An 18,111-nucleotide genomic window follows, 5' to 3' on the forward strand; every position below is an offset into this window, starting at 1 on the left:
GGTGGCCGGTTTCATTGAAACCAGGCCAGTTACGCAGGAGTGATTTTATAGCGCCCAAGTGTGTGCGCAGTACACAAAAGCACTCTCTATTCCTTTACTCTCATAACCCAGTGAAACGGAAGACCGACACGACCGGCGAGAGGTCAGGACTCAGGCGCAGGACCGACTTTTTACATGCCCATCCCACGCATGGATCATCTAAGTTGTCAGACAATCAGGCGATCAGCCTGGAATGTGATAACCAAACTTAGAAATAACATCTTTCCAACGCGGAAATCGAACTCAGGTCCTCCAAGTCAAGAGCCACGCTCTTAACCACTGGACCACGGAGGCGTTTTAGGCAAAATAAGGCATTACCATAATAATCCCTAAAATCTATTTCTTATTATTCCAGGTTGGCGCAAGTATGATGTCCTGTCCCCTCCAGCTGCCGCTGCTGCCGGCCCTGCACCCTCAGCCCGCGCTGGCCGCTGACTTCCCCATACACATTGGCATTAAGGTGAGAGTAGCCCACTTGCGCCAGTTTGAAGTTGAACTGACTGACTGACTTAAGGTCATAGCACATTACACCGACTCGACGCCAACCCAACTCACAGTTTGGCATTGAATTTTTAACTCTATGTAGTGTGACTTAGGAGTTAATATACTAACTTGCGAACAGGTAGTTGACGACTAGTCGCCGACTGGCTGTCCAGTGCCCACGCGGTGTAAGTTGGCAAATTTTGCTCTTATGTTCTAACAATATAGCTTACATTTCCGTATCATGCTGTGAGTTGGGATGCCAACATCGAGTCGGTGTAGTGTGCGATGACCTTCAGTTTAGCTTTACCCGAAACTCTTTTTTTTACACAAATGCACATTTTTTATGAAATGGCAAAAAGCCTTCTAAGAAAACTAATTGTACCAACGAAGAAAATGATTCATGTGCAGTTGACAGGAATACGTCGATTGGTCGGATTATTAATTCAATGTTTGCTGTGATCTGTCGGCTGCGTTTGACGTAACGCGACCAAATTACGTAGGTCCGCCATCTGCCTATGAATCAACTTCTCTGATAGTACTTATATAGCCAAGTGCGTGTCGGGCCACGCGCAATATAGCGTTCCGTAGTACCGCTCGCGCTAGTTTTTGATAATTTTAATATGGTCAATGAATGTACATTTATAACATGTTTCACACTACTAACAACATCCTCTCAGTTACGTTTAAGGAATTTGAATGAAAAGTGTCTTTATACTTCACCGAATACATTTTTTGTTGATAGAGATATGAAGTCTTCAGCATACTTATAGGAAATATATGCTATACTCCCGTCAATTTTTCACATTTCCAGAAGCAACCGTTAAGCAGGTAGAAGGGGGGGAGACACGGGATTCTAACGATTTTTTCCACTTTATAACTTCATAGTTCAAACAAAAATCTAGCTCCAACATTAGATTATAATTGAAATGATCTTACATGTTGTGCATTAAAACTTATAGAAATACTGTATTTTAACTGTTAAATCACGTCTGTTAAATCAGCGAAATCGGTAGTGTCCGACCGAAGCTTCGGCTTCGGCCGCCTTCGGCCAAAAAAACCACCTTCGGCGAAACCTTCGGCTTCGGCCTATAACCCGGCCGAAGCCGAAGCTTTGTCGAAGGTCCGAGCAACCGTCGAAATTGAACGAACTGTAAATTGTTATGAAAGACTGAGTGAGTCGTGAGAGAGCGATGGACCGGTCGTGTATTCAGAGGCCGCTGGGAGCTGTCAAATACAATAAACAAACACTAATTTCTTAAAAAATATATTATTTATTAGGAAGTTAGTGTTTGTTTATGTTATTTATTAGTCTAAATTCGGTGTAGTCGAGTAAAACAAGTACTGATTGATTGGTCTAATTATTGTTATTTGTGAAATAATAAAGAAATTATTATTTTTTTACAATTATAGTTCAGTCAATAAAGTAGTTGTAGAATGCGTGAGCTGGAACCTAAGAGATTTCTGCTGGAACTTATTCGGGGTGCTTAGGGATAAAACATACTAAACGTTCTGAAGTCTTCCTAGACTTAGAGGTGAGCCGGAGTAAGAGGAGAGTGACAAAAGTTTAAATTTTTGGTTTTTGGCTAATAACTAAAAAACGATGCGTTGTAGCAAAAAAATCTACAATGAAAAAAAAATGTACTAAATTCTCTATAATTTTGATTCTATACACTTTTTCCGAATTCTCATCCGTTTTCGAACTACAAATTTGAATCATTCCTAAAACTTAATTAATTATTTGTTGTCCACAAATTATTAAGTAAGTAATAAAAATAAATAACGAAATCACAAACTTTTATCCACCTCTAAATCAACTTCTCTATGAGACAGTCAATATTATAGAGGTAAACCTTCAATACTGAAGTTTTCAAATACTTCTTTTTTGTATCTCCGTATCTCCACAACTACTGAAACCAATTTTGTTGCAACTTGCACTATTCCCTAAGTTGAACAATACCTAGTACAACAAAAAAAATTACTGAAATCGGAATGGTAGTTGATGGAGCCATGCGATATGCGAACACAAACATAAAAACATACATACATACAAACATACACTTGTAATTTGGCACATTTGTTCAGACGCTGATACAGATTTATAGACTAACATATACGAAAATTGGCAGTTCTGGAAATATTACATACATACGCGTTGAATTGATAACCTCCTTGTTTTAAATCGGTTATAAATTAATTACTGAGAGTCAAGCGATTAATATTATCAAACTTCGGCTTCGGCTTCGGCCGAAGGTTGTGGCGATTGCCGATTACCCAAAAATAGACCTTCGGTCGGACACTAGAAATCGGCAAAATTTCGTATACGGACTCTTAATTTAACTATAAGGTTTCTTTGTTCTACGGAACCCTAAATATCAGTTTTGTAGTTTTGGGGCAGTATAAGACTTGAAAACTTTATAACACTATTCTATACTATTAAATGAGTGTGATGGGATTTTATCACCGGATAAACGAATATTAAAATAGACGTAAGTGCATCTAAATATTAGTAAATGTTAAAAGCTTACAGAGAGGCTCAGAGAGGTGATATAGATTGTCAAAGAAACAAAATATCGTTTTATTTTTTCAATAATTTGGCTTAAATTTTTTATATGACTGAATGAAAAAGCGCAAATAATTTAACCTATCCCGTTCGTATTTTCACATCAAATATAAAACAAACGTCCGCCTCTACATTATTTACAGAATAATGTAAATTAAATAAACTCTTTCAAAGCGTTCACCAAATATTTGGAGCGGGATTGGAAAGTTTAAAAAATAACAAAATGTACACACTGTATGGAATATTTCCCGACCTCTAAACGCAAATAAAGCTGTTCAATACATTTCCACCTAAAACTTTTTCAATATCATAAATTGAACTAACATTTAGTAGGTTTTAGGTTTGTTTGCCCAACTTTGGCCACAAAACTATAGGGGACTCTTATTGGGGGCGCTGTGACGGCCAGATAGAAATGTTGTGCTTTGTCTGGACTCTATCGCACAATCACTATTTAGTACGCCCGTTTTATCCGACTTATGCGGAGGTAAAAGTTGATTTAGGCTGTCTACTATATCTTTTTAAGTATGTAATTTTTTTATGAGTTGTTCCAAAAGCGCCTAAACGATCTCATAATTTAATGACAACATTTTTGTAGTGTTAGCTCGTGCCCGCTACGCTACGAAGCGTCCATAGATATTATTATATTATTATTATATTACTGCGTACTCGATTTTAAATAGATATATTTATTTATCAGTCACAAAGGAATCAATCGCTATTTACAACTTGACAGTGGCATGTATTTTTTCCAGCTTCCACTCAAAAGTGACTACTTAAAATAAAGCACTAGGTGACGCCCGCAACTCCGTTGCGCCAAAACTCGTTTATCGCGCCGGAACATTTTTTTCGGGATAAAAAGTAACCTATGTTCTTTCCCGGAACTTAGGTATCTCCATGCCAAATTTCAGCAAAATCGGTTCAGCGGTTTGGGCGTGAAGAGGTAACAGATAGACACACTTTCTATTTATCTATATAAATATAAATGGATTTTCAATTGTGTTAGTAACGCTGAAACTCGAAAACGGCTGAACGGATTGGGCTAATTTTAGACTTAAAATATTCGTAGAAGTCCAGGGAATAATCGTCTAATAAATTACGAAAAAAAAATTGACAGGTCTCTTTTTTGGTATCCTTCTATCTCTGTCTTTCGCTCGAAACTTTGAAACTTTACAGAATCTTTCTGTCCCCGAAGCTTCCGTTTCAATATTTGAGGTGAACTTTCGCCCAATTACCTTTGAGGCTTAAAGCTTCATCTTTTGTAAGTAGCGATCAATTTCCGGTTTAATTAGTTGGCAGATTCCGAACGCGCTTCATTTGTTTCGTTTGTGACCAGATATAGTATAAATGGTTGTTGATTTAGAAGCGAACGTATTCGAAACTGTAGATTCAAATAGAGCTTTGATTTTGCGCTATTCATTAGATATACGTAATAACGTTCAATTTGGTTAAGTTTTAAGCTCACAAAGCTAAAAGAATAGTTAAAGCAAAGTATAAACCATAAGCTGAAAACTAATATAAGAGTTTATATTAATCTCCGAATAGCGTATAAAATTCACCTCAGCCGTTATTGTACTAAACAAGCCAGTGGGGTACGTAAGTGCACTCATTAAAAGCCAATTTCTTTAAACATCAAGAGAGCAAAATATTAAAAATACGCTGCAACTTCGCCCGCTCGAAACTTAAAGTGTACTTAAATAATGGCCGAGCGAAGGAGCGTTTCTTAAGTTTGTGTCAAGCTAATTTGGCGCGCGATTCGATTTCCGGTTTCAGTAGTCGTCGAGATTTCAATTCATACATAATATTTGAATAAATAAATATGCATGGAGGCAATTTATAGACCGCTACGGCCGGTGCTACGCCGTAGCCTCATTAGCCTCTACGGTGCTACGGCGTAGCCTCGTTACGGCGCCATCTATTGCTTGATGACAGATGTATGCACATGATACAAACAAAAGTTATTGTGGGCGGCGCTCGTACATATTCATGGCTAGTAATGCCGTAGTTATTAATTGTTGCTACAATAAGTCGGTTTTTGTATGTATAGTTATATAGGAACTGTGTTGTATTTTTTAACCCCCAACAAAAAGAGGGGTGTTGTTCTGTAAAATTTTGTAGTTGGTTGTAAATATTATTAGATTTTACTTCTAAAAATATTAAAACGTCATGAAAATATAATTTCCTAATATTAAAATTTAATTAAATTGTTGTATAATTATTGTGAAATTTTACAAATAAATAAAATTAAACGCAATTGTTGCGGTGGTACAGCTCTGGTAGGTAAACTAATTTTATGTAATGGACCTGACTAGACTAATGTTTATTGTAAAACTTGTCAGCTGTCACATAAAAGCTGCTTTATAAGATTGTTATTTGAAGTTGGATAATTTTAATTATTATATTATTACTAGCTGTCCCGGCAAACGTTTCTTTGCCATATAAAGTATTTCGCCCATATTATTTTATTGAAGTGACAATAAGTATATTCAACAAATCCACTTATCAATATAAAAAGTACCCAGTAGCCGATTCTCAGACCTACTGAATATGCATATAAAATTTGGTAAAAATCAATCAAGCCGTTTCGGAGGAGTACGGAAACAAAAATTATGACACGAGAATTTTATATATAAGATTGCGTAACTGCCTGTGTGAATATAAATTATTGATTTTGGAACATACACCTTTTTGGTGCGGCACGTGTATAGTGCTTTAGCACTTTTCATAGAACTGACAAACAGGAATAAACAAACATAGATTTTTGCTCTTAAATAAATTTTTTCTCATTAAAAAGTTGTATCCGTGTCCGTGTGTCAGACCCATTTAACTTGAGACGTTTAAATCTGCCTTTTGTTAACTCCCGGTGAGTGACATTGAGAAATAAAGTTTCTTTTTTCCGAATTTCGGAATCGAGAAACAATTTTACAGAATAATTCGTTTCTTGAATCATCACCAGCAACTTTGGCCTATATTTTCCGATGACGAAAAATAGGTGGATACTTTCAAAGTGCTTTATAAAGTTATTAAAATTTTATAACACTGTTTATCACTATGATAATAAATTCATTGTTATAATTTAACCAGCAAAGGTTATAGTTATATAGAAGGGCTATAGTAGTATATAAAAACTACAGTTGCGTGATTTGTAAATTCGTCAAATTCCCCTATTCGCTTAAGACTTAAATTGCTTTTTTTCGAAAATATTACCTTGATCCTACCTTTATTACAAGACATTTTACTCTGAAACGGAAAAATAACCTCCGACGCAATTTATGACAACAATATAAAGGTACAGTTTCTTATTACGTCAAATATCTATCCCCGAATTCATTAAAGTACAACATTGTTATGAAAATAGCGGAGTGAGGCGAATCTCTCATCTGAGTTAACGAGAAACGACCAACAAAAAACGGCCGAATATTAGTGCGGTGTGACATTAAATAACCGGCATTATCTCTGCAACAGCGCCCAGTACGCACTTCGTGTTATCTTTTGGGCCTTCACCCAACGCTACCAATATGGAAGATTTGGGCTTTAGACCATAAACAAGTTTCTTTTTTTCAATAAATGAAGACTACCTACTAGGTGTTATGCATATGAGGAGATATTAAAATAATTTTCAGTAAAGTATGGAAAAAATGCAGTTATAGTTTTTCACCAGGCAGAGTAGAGACTAGAAACACTTCGTAGAAAAAAAATAAACTGTACTCAATTACAGCTACGTTCGATCGCTATTAGGATAATCTTAGGGGCTAGGACACCTTATAGAGATTAACGTCTTAAACTTCCTCCTTCCTAAACGCATATACATCTCCATCTTGTCGCGAACAAACAGTAATTCTGTCTACCCTGAAGCGTCAATTCAGACCGCAACGCACATATAGGTGCATTTCTCAATTTGTATTGAATTGACAGACTTGCATGACGTCTCACGCAATTGAAGTCAGCCAAATCCATACTAAATAAATGCATCTACGCTTTGTGCTCTGAATTGACCCTTAAACTTCCTCTTAGTATAAATTTATAAAAGCATATACCTCTCCATCTTATCGCGAAAGCAATTCCGGCCTCGTTGTAATGCTTGCCATAAATGCTAAGGTCTATCGGAGCTGTGCAGGAATGCCAGCGCAGGAAGACCAGAATGTGTGTGGGGATAGACCTGTGCAGTTTTTTGAGCCTGCGCAGGCGAACGGCGCAAAATTGAAAATAAATTCCTTCGAGTGACACCTGCGCTTAACTGCACATTTGACCTCTCCGGTAGACCGTAGCGTGTATTGCTTACATAGACGCGACTTTTTGTCGCTCCCGCTAAGTCGCGTAGTCTGTACAGCCCTTATCTACAATATTATAAGGGGCAGGTTGCGGCGCAATAACCGACATCGACGCTTAATGACCGCCCTCTGTCATCTCCGCCGCGCTGATAAATTTATTTATTTAATAGCTTTTTCTTATAGCGTTTACCTCGTTTAATTATTTTTACCGCCGATTTTCTTTGCAAAATTGTAAGTTTTAGTTGTTAAACTTGACATTGTTTATCATGACACGCTGTTAAGTGCGTCCATCTATGTATATAAAAAAGAGGCCAGGCCTTTTGGGCTTAAAATATGGACATTTTGCCCATCATACAAATTCTCGATTTATTTTGTAAAGCTAAATATGTGTATACACAATTTGATACGACCGTAAAACGAAATATCAATTTTATGTGCAATATATCGCGATTGTCACATTCCCTTTTATATTCGAGTTTATGATTTACATTTGTTCGAATCAAATTAACATAACTTCAGCGATAAGAGAGTCGCGATCGTATCTTGTCTTATTTGCGCCACGTACAATAACTTTGTTCTCCATACTTGGCACTTCTTTTATATTGTGGATGAAAGTTTTCTAATAAAGGGCCATCGGTATGGAAGTTTTTCTAGTTTCCGTTTATTGCGGAGCTACAGGTGACAATTGATGGTGATAGCTGTTTTTAAGTGACTTGGCCGAGCGAACTTTTTGTGTAATATTAGACGCCCTTGGGGATGGTAGTATTTACTATAGAAGCTTCTTTTCGTGTATTTTTTGGAGTTTTCTTCATCACGTTTCATATCAAATAAATAGTGTATACAAAATTTAATTAGGAAATTTAAAAAAAAAAAACCCTGCCAAACAACTTTAAAAAGTAATGAAATAATATATTTTACTGACTTTAAGTTTAAATAATTCCTAAGTGTAAAGTGATATTTTAGTCCATGATTGTTGTCACGGTGTGTCGGGAGACCGCCAACTCTTTTGCATTTTGTATCGCCATGTCACTGATTGTCTCGATACTTTAATGTTTTGTGAAATCAAACATCTACATTAGCGGTCCCCCGACACAAACAAAACATTTAACAATAATAACACACAAACAATATTATTAACAAAAAAAACTGGATCAAAATCGGTCCACCCGTTTGGATGCTACGATGCCACAGACAGACGGACAGACAGACAGACAGACCGACAGACAGACACGTCAATCTTATAACACCCCTCTTTTTTGTCGGGGGTTAAAAATCAACAAGAAAATACACTTCCTGATAAATATACTTAGTTTCCAAATAATCTCGTTCATTTTAATATTTTTTTATTAATTATTCCGTTTGTAATTAATCCTATGTAACTGAAATTCAACACGTATTAAACGTGTTTCATAATAGATGAAGTATGGTTATCCTAAATTAATTTTTAACCGCTCTCTTTAATTGGGGGTTCGCGTGCTACGTTTCGCGTAATTTATATTTCATTACCCTCCTTTGAATGGACGCGTTATTACATGTAATGAGTATATGTAACAGTGACGGTCGGATTACTACTGAACGTAATTCGCATCTCTAGGACGGTTAAAATTTAAATACATAAATTATTGATTTAGAAATTCAAAAATTTCATTTGATACACCGAACATATAGATTGTATGGAGCGTTTCGGGCAGGTCTATTTTATGAGATGTTTGAATTGCCATATCTTGGTGAATTTTTAAGCTGTCAGAGTCATTCTTTCAGCGATGTTTCTATTTTTAAGGGTCTTTCAATAAAAATTTTCTGGTACAGCGATTTTATAGGCTATCGCTATCCATAGGGTGATTGACTTGATACACTTGATACTAACATTTACCTAGAGATAGCTCAGAAACAACTAGGATGATTTTGAGAAAAATGTTGCCTTACGAAGATACAAGTAAAAGGAATGTAGGTACTTACAGAATCGACTATGGGAAGGACATCGGCTATAATTTACGGACACGAAACCAGAACATATTTAATACTAGATGACGCCTGCAACCATGGGCGTACCGAGGGCCGAGGGGGGGGGGGGGCAGGGGGGGGGGCAATTGCCCCCCCCTGGATCATGTTGACGTCCCTACTAAGTATATTATCTAGTACTTTCATCTATAAAAATTAAAAATAAAAAAACGAATTTTTGCCATTTCTTTGCAATACAATATTTTTACAACTAAAAATTATTAATTTTTTATTCTTTATAAACACCTAGCTTATAAAAAATCGGATTTTTCCGGGATAAAAAGTATCCTATATCCTTTCCCGGGACTCAAAGTATCTCCATACCAAACAGGTTCAGGTTTAGCGGTTCCGGCGTGAAGAGGTAACAGACAGACAGACACACTTTCGCATTTATAATATTAGTATGGAAGTATGGATTTACGTAAGGATTTACAATAAAAACATCCCTCAAACAGTCGTACACGTTGGAAAAACGTACAACGTAGCGCAAAAGCTCAGTTAAGACATCCGAGATTCCCGGCCGCTGTTCCGAAACAGATTTAATCCGACGATTAAGTGCACTACTTCCTTGAACTGCTCGCGATCTGCACTCGGATTTGTCTCCTAGTAAATACACTTTTGTATGTTTTTAACCTGAGGTTCATTTTTGGAAATCCCCGTAGAAAGTTTTTGAGCCGTACTCAAAGACATTAATAAATGATTATTAAACTTTATCTTAAAGTAGAGTTTGAGAGGTAATGTATGAGACTTATGTCAAAAATAATATTCGTTTCTGAGCAGCATTTAACAGTTTTCGAGATTTTGGATGTTATGGAGGCCAGAGGTTAAAATTTTCCGAGTAGTTTTCATCTAAATCAAAATAATGTAGAGGTATTTTGTGAGTTTCATTAGCATCGGTATAATCTCTAGTAATTAATTATTACAAAATGACCATAGTAGGATGGTTTTGAGAAACTACGTTTTTAAAAATCTATAATTTTATTTTTTTATTTCTGTTTTATTTATAATGTCGGCCAAGATGCCTGATTTAAATAAATAAATAAACGAAGAGCACCTAAAAGTATGTTTTAGGTGATCTTCATTTATTTATTATTTTGTAAAGTAGCCTTTTGTATATCGTAAAATTGTCATTGAACATTGAATTTTATTTAAACACTCAATTATAATCACAAGAGGTCATATTACTGAAAGTTCTAGTATATTGGCATTCATAGTCTTTTCAAAATGTAAGGTGCCAACTGCCAACGATTGGCTAGTTTGCCCTACTATATTATAAGCTCTTCGGTCATACAACCTGCATCACTATGCGCGCAGCGTTCGTTTGCTCTCATGTTGGTTTAGGGCCGCACTTTATTAAAATTTTAGTCTCATTTAAATACACCACGTCCTTTAAATTGAAACTAGAACCGAAATGAGAAACATTTAAATCTTTTATTTAAAGCGAAATTTTTAAAGTGAGACCATTGTTTGCATTAAGCGTCGGCACACATTTTGTTAACGAATCCTTTTAGTGGAGTAAACAAACGTGCTGTGAATTGCATTCTAATTTCTTTATAATTGTACTTAAAAGTTACTTAATATTATGAAGAAAATTTTATTCACAATCATCATATTTTATTATTTACTTGACGTTTTACGCTTTGATTTGCGCCGAAATGAGTTTATTGCGAAGGAACCGTACATTTTGTTCCTTACAGCTTAATTGAAAGGACACAACTGTGTCTCTATATCAATTTTCACTGAAATTGGTCTAACAGTTTAAAAGTGAGGAGGAAACAGACCTACAGACACACTTTAACCTCTATATTAGTATGGAATTTGGATGAATGAGTATTTTATTTTTTGTGCTATTTAAACAAATAGCACAAAAAATAAAATACTTTAGAATAAAAGGTGACTGACTGACATGATGATCTTTCAACGCACAGCCCAAACCACTGGACGGATCGGGCTGAAATTTCGCATGCAGGTAGATGTTATGACGTAGGCATCCGCTAAGAAAGGATTTTGATAAATTCCAACCCAAAGGGGTTAAAATAGGGGATGAAAGTTTGTACATAATAATACTTCTTAACGCGAGCGAAGCCGCGGGCAAAAGCTCGTTAAATTATAATATAACCAAAATCAATCACCAACATTGAAAGTTGTAATTAATACCAATTTCATAAAAAATCACACGGAAAGTTTGTCGAGAATTCCGATATCGAAAATTCCGAAATTACCGTCAAATTACTAGCCGCGTTCGATTACCGAAAACCGGGGAAGTTTGTTTGTAATGTACGAAATATCGGTTACAGTCGACAGTAAGTTCGTTAAAGGAATATCCTATCAAACGTCGGCGTAAACTAATTCCGTCGGCAAACTTGAAACTCGTTAAAAAGGGAAAAACTCGATACCCACAACGGGAGCAACTAAATTAGTTACCTATTACACCGCTCGTTTAACCGGACTGTGCGATTTTTTCAGTGGAATCTTTTTCCGATTCGATTTTTACCGCCCGATAGCTGTGTCCTATAGGAATATTCTTCCATGGGAATAAACGTACATTTTATGCAACACATTGTCCTCACAACAATCAACAATTACAATCCTGTTCACTTAGTAACATAATACAGTGTGTAACAAAACTAAGTGATAATACTTTAGGGTGTGTACGTGTTCCTTGTAGAGAGTTCACTGTGAAAGTAGCAGTGCTGAAAGACCAATTATTTTCACTTTCGTATGGGGAAACTCGTGACACTGGGACGCTTGCCCTTACTAAAGTGAAAAAAAAAATACCTGTAGGTATAATGTTATGTATTACTATTACGTTTGAAATATAGTTCTAAACGTCATTGCTCAGTGTCTGCAGTGCACTGAAGAGTCCGCTGTTCCCAACAAAAGTATTTTTAACCTTAATTTATTTTTTTTATTCTCATAGGCCAAGTTTTTTTTAATATCGAGAATTCCAGTACCCTGTAAACAATCAAATTTGTTTGACAAACTTGTTTGATGAAATTTACGTTTTAATCAAACAGCAGCGCAGACGAACAAACGTGCATCATACAAGTTTGTCAAACAATTAGCTAGAATCGGTTTGAGATCATGAGATCTTGTTTGACAAATACAGCGGAACACGTTCAAACACGTTTGTCAAACGCTACGCCAATCCAAATTTTCTCCAAACAGCTCAAACACGTAGATTGTTTGACAAACGCTTCAAACAAAGCTGTACACTATCAAATTGTTTGACAAACACGTAAAGTTTGACAAACAATTTGATCGTAAATCGATGGAAAGTAATTGAGTAATAACATGCACCAAATCTTTCGACCTTTTGATCCCACCCACCAAAATCTTAGCAACCCCACTGTTATTGTAAACATCAGTAAATGTGTATTAATTTTCAGGGCCCGTTACTATCCTGAAGCACGCCGAAGATAAAATAGACTGTAGTGTTCTAAGACTAAGTGGGTTAAAATACGTGGGTTAAGTGCGGGATTTGGCGTCACTGGTGGCAGACGCATTACGTGAAATGGTCAAGGTAATCAAAAATATATATGAATTATTCACCGCTACCACGCTAACCCTTCCCGGGCTTTGTAAATATGTTTTCTGAATCACTTTTTCTACACCCGTTCTGCTAACATTTGGGACTTGACCTCATTATGATTTTTAACAACATATATTTTGCAATTAAAAAAGGGAGGATTTTTTTCTAACATAAAACTCTTTTTACTTTACCGGATTTATAAGCATAATGTTAAAATTGCTATGAAATGTGAAACTGGTACTAAGGTTAAATGATAACAATGAATGTTGGGTTCTTATTTTGAAAATGTAATTATGCAACCCTATAATTATTATGAATAAAAAAAGGATGCGAGGAATTGATTTTTTCCTCAATGGCTTCCTACTCAATTATGCAAAGGGAGATATTTGTAAAATGAATTTAGAATTCATACCAAACTACGATTAAATGAACCCAGATTAAATATTTCACGAGGCAATTTAAAAGGGAATATTGAGAGCATAAATATTCTGATTTCATATCCGAATTGATTTTACCTGACTCCAAAACAGGGTGTTCAGGGGCCCAATTCTCATCGGAGGCATTAGAATTGCGATCCACATTTTCCTCAATTTTCTTTAAAGTACTATTAACTGATATAGCAATTAATCTACACCTAATAAACTTACAAATAACTTGTTGGTTGGGAATACTAAAACATCTGCGTTTGTGTCTTGTGTTAATTTATTCAGCTAAGTGTTTGTGTTCTGTCTCTATTTTGACTTTAATATTATTATTTAAGAGTAATTTGAAATCATGCATAGAAATCAAGACTATGCGCGATATACGTGGGAGAGACATGCTTCGGCACGAATGGGCCGGCTCGACCGGAGAAATACCACGTTCTCACAGAAAACCAGCGTGAAACAGCGCTTGCGCTGTGTTTCGCCGAGTGAGTGAGTTTACCGGAGGCCCAATACCCTACCCTATTCCCTTCCCTATCTTTTGCTATTCCCTTCTCTTCCCTACCCTCCTCTATTACCCTAATTCCTCTTAAAAGGCCGGCAACGCACCTGCAGCTCTTCTGATGCTGCGAGTGTCCATGGGCGACGAAAGTTGCTTTCCATCAGGTGACCCGTTTGCTCGTTTGCCCCCTTATTTTCATTAAAAAAAAAATGCGGCCTGTAGCGAACGCGTCATAGGTAAGGCAGTTTAAAGCAGGCACGTGTTAAGCAAAAAAATATTATGGCAGCCACGTGTTAAGCAAATAAATATAAAGATTTAAATCCTTGACTACCACACAATTTTCTTTTTAATGACACATATAATTTATTGTTTAAATTACAAAAACATGTGATTGCTTGTTTCTTCTTGGCTGCTACGCAAAAATCAATCTATATATAAGTACCGCAGATATAAAAAGACAAAAATCATATTTTATTGTACTTATAACCTTAAAATGGCCTCCATCCCGAGGTATCGTATTGGGCTCAGTATGCTCGGGCGAACAGATTATTTCGCCCGCCTGGAAAGCCCTACTTTCTTCCACACCGTATCACATTCCGCAAACGCGTCTTTTATTCAATTATTATGAGATAAATCTCACCTGTGACTGCAGAGGAAATGGAGGGGATTGTTTTTCTTACACATAAATATTTCCGTGTTCGCCTTAATGCGTGTTTCATCATCACAAATCTTACCTGACTTTTTAGCCGGGCTGCTGGATAGGAATGGAAATAAGGAAGATTATAGGGATGGGCTTTAATAAAATAGTGACTTTAGTACTATATTGACGGCTTAAGTTTAATTAATTCATGTTACTGTCTTTGTTTCGTAGGTTGGAAAAGCGATTATACAGACTATGACTATTTTTATTTAAATTACAATGTGCTTCAGGCAGGTAAATAATGCTTATCTGATTAATTGCTTTTTAGCTTGTAAAAAGCCAAGGAAAAAACTAGCATAGTTGTAGTAACTAACTTATATAACATTACTACATAAAATAATCGGAAATGTTGTAGGCACGTTATACATAACCCAATAGATATAGACAAGAATCTTAAGCCCAAGCACGGGGTGAAGTAAATCGATTTAATTTTATATGCTCCCGCGAATCGGCAAATTAGATTGGTACTCAAAACGGTCAGAAGACGACACCGGGCCCTTCAGCTGATATCATACACTCTCAGCAATCACAAGGAAATTCGGATTTAAGGCGCTAACATACATATTTATGGGTTCCATACATTGATATAGACTATAGCTGAAGATAGCCTTATATCGGTGTATGTATAGCGTGAAAAGCGTGTCAAGTTAGGACCGAGTTACTCGGACATAACAAAGGAGTCGGTCTGCATATTTCATGTAATAAATATGTTAATAACGGTTTTTAGTGAACATTTTATGCTAGATATTGTTAAGTTTTGTAGTTCCGCTAAATAATAAACCATAAGAACGGCCGAAGAATGCCCTAATACACGTGGATTTGACATTAAGTACGTTAGTTTTGAACAACGTTTTTTGAGCTTTTCAATCGGTATTTTTGTAAGCTAAAAAGATAATAATATTACAAGAATATTACAAGTTTAATAATCCATTATTCATGCTTTATAAGGCATTAGTGCTAAATATGTCATATCAAGTAATAATTTGGCTACAAAATTGCATAGCTTTTTACGTGTGTTTAGTACATTACTTGAACTATAGTTTATGGATATCATGAACTAAATGACTTTCTTTATCAACAATATCGACAATCGACAAATAGAAATATTCAAGAAAATACACGCACACTACTTGTATGAAAATAAGCACAAAATGGCTACGCGATGATGGGCTAAGACTCTATATTATATTATACTTACTATACAATATTCCATATTATGAGTGAAGTACAAAGTTACGGTATTTTTTCCTGTAATAATACTGGCGTTCATTGAGAGAGGCCTATGTCAAGCAGTGGACGACTATAGGCTGATTTAATGATGATGATGAATACTGAACCATATCAAAAATAAAAGTTTCTTTGTTTTATTGCCTACAGTATTACATTATCAGTAAGAAATATTCGTGGATTCTTGGAAATCTACTGTTATCGCGGCCCACTTTGGCCGCTTGGGAGTCGATATCTTAATTAACTTACAAAAATATTTTTAAATTTCTAGCTCTCTTAATGGTACAGGTTCCCTAGATCATTTTTTTGACTTGATTAGTATCAAGCAAATTTTTCGTTAGTATAGCTTCATACAAATAGAACAATCTATATTTTAGGAATATTAAATCCTTTCTCTCTCTCCTGTTATGTGTTATGTGTCTCCTGTTATGTGTCTCTCCTGTGTGTGTTAGCTACCACTTTCAAGAATTTTCGCAGAAGAAATTGTTGTTCATCTTATCAAAATGAAGCTACTGACGCAAAATTTGCTTGATAATAATCAAGTCAAAATATTCTAGGGAACCTGTATTTACTATAAATCTTTATTATATGAACAAAATATTCAGCTGCTCTTTACTTTGGACGTAATCTAGTACATTTAGGGCCTGTTTTACCACTTCCTGATAAGTGCCGAATAGACTATTCATCACTTAACTTGACAGATCAAGTATGGAGAATCTGTCAAAAAAGTTGTGAATAGCCTATTCGGCAGTTTATCAGAAAGTGGTGAAACAGGCCCTTAGATTAGCAAAGTTGTGCGTAATATCCGTATTATTTGCTCCCCCTGATCAAAGCTAGGAAATGTTTGATTTCAATTAGGATATTATTTTTCAGTTGCCGTCAGTCTCTTCCCGAAATTTACCTAAATAAGATACATTTTTAATAAGCTTTGAGGTTGCTCAGACAGCCCATATAACTGTACGTGCATAAATGTATGAAATATTAACTTAGGATTATTTGTTTTGACTTATTAAACTCCGAAATGAAATACATCTGACGGAATTTTAGAATATACTTTCGAATTAAAGTATCTTATGAGTTGCCAGTATAACTTTCATGCCGACATTGATTATATTTGAGTTATTAAGAGCAAATTCAGCAGCAGCCTGCAGCAGTAACGAATTAAAAAACTCCAGGTTTGTTTATTTCTTAAATTGTTTTAATTAACAGTTTCAAATGAGTTGTTCGTAGCAAACAAACTAAATTAAAATTATTATAGAAAGTTATAAAGATGATCATGATCTTAGTAAGTTCGCTCAAAAAATAATAGATTATGTAACCTGTTTTTGAAAAAAAAACCTGTTTTTAAAATTGTAGGATAGTGAAAAATTACAAAAAATTTTTGCGTAATGAAATTACTATATTATCCATACTTCCATACTAATATTATAAATGAGAAAGTGTATCTGTCTGTCTGTCCGTCTGTCTGTCTGTCTGTCTGTCTGTCTGTTATCTCTTCACGCCCAAACCGCTGAACCGATTTTGATGAAATTTGGTATGGAGATATTTTGAGACCCGAGAATGGACATAGAATACTTTTTATCCCGGAAAAATGTTTGGCGCAACGGAGTTGCGGGCGTCATCTAGTATTATTATAACGTGGTTTATACAAATAATAGCACTTTTTCTGAGATATTCCAATTATAAAATTAAGTGAACCTTCAACTTTAAAAATGTAAAACGGACGGATCCCTAAATCGATGGAGATTATTCCCTTTCTCGCGGATCAGGAGCAGATCCCATTTCCTCCGACAACATCAAAGTGAGATAGCAATCAGTTTTTTATTCGAATCAGCAATATTTTGTTCGGAGCGAATAGTTAGCTCCGCTCGACTTGTTTGACATTAATTGTGCTGTTACGGTTTATTTACTAACTTTACACTGTAACTGGGACGAGTTTTATTGAAATCTTGCTGACTTGTAAAATTCAAGCCTATTTAATTGTTATATTCAAAAGTATCTGAGGAGGTTTTAAGTTCATCTAGATTTTTTTAATGTTCAACGATAACGGTTATCCGTTATCCGTTATCGTAGTTATCTACACCTTCGGTAGAAAGGGAGACAGCACACTCGGCCAATTAGCCCTCGGTAGGTTTATTATGGACTTGACGCCCGCAACTCATCTGCGCCAAAATTAGTTTATCACGCAGAAACCGTACATTTTTCCAGAAAAAAAGTATCCTTTCTCCTTTTCCGGGGACTTAAAATATCTCGATACCAAATTTCAGCAAAATCGGTTCGGCGGTTTGGCAGACAGACAGAAACACTTTCGCATTTATAATATTAGTTAATATAGATGTTTTCGGTTGAGGTTGTACTATTATCTATTCTGTGGTTG

The 18,111-nt window shown here is 35.7% G+C and overlaps 1 protein-coding gene across 5 annotated transcripts in view; it reads left to right on the top strand.

Annotated features, from left to right (window-relative positions):
* LOC121731317 (polypyrimidine tract-binding protein 1) overlaps positions 1 to 18,111 on the top strand; it is a 468,460-nt gene that overhangs the window by 222,493 nt on the left and 227,856 nt on the right. For 4 of the 5 annotated variants that reach the window (XM_042120704.1, XM_042120708.1, XM_042120706.1 and 1 more), the window contains exon 2: positions 395 to 499. In XM_042120704.1, the coding sequence (XP_041976638.1) occupies positions 407 to 499 (93 nt within the window). In that variant the 5' untranslated portion in view covers positions 395 to 406. Of the gene's footprint in view, positions 1 to 394; positions 500 to 12,740; positions 12,875 to 18,111 lie in introns of those variants that run through there. The other variant, XM_042120710.1, reaches the window with a different exon arrangement.

The sequence above is a fragment of the Aricia agestis genome, chromosome 10 (genome assembly GCF_905147365.1).
Source record: "Aricia agestis chromosome 10, ilAriAges1.1, whole genome shotgun sequence".
Lineage (NCBI taxonomy): Eukaryota > Metazoa > Arthropoda > Insecta > Lepidoptera > Lycaenidae > Aricia > Aricia agestis.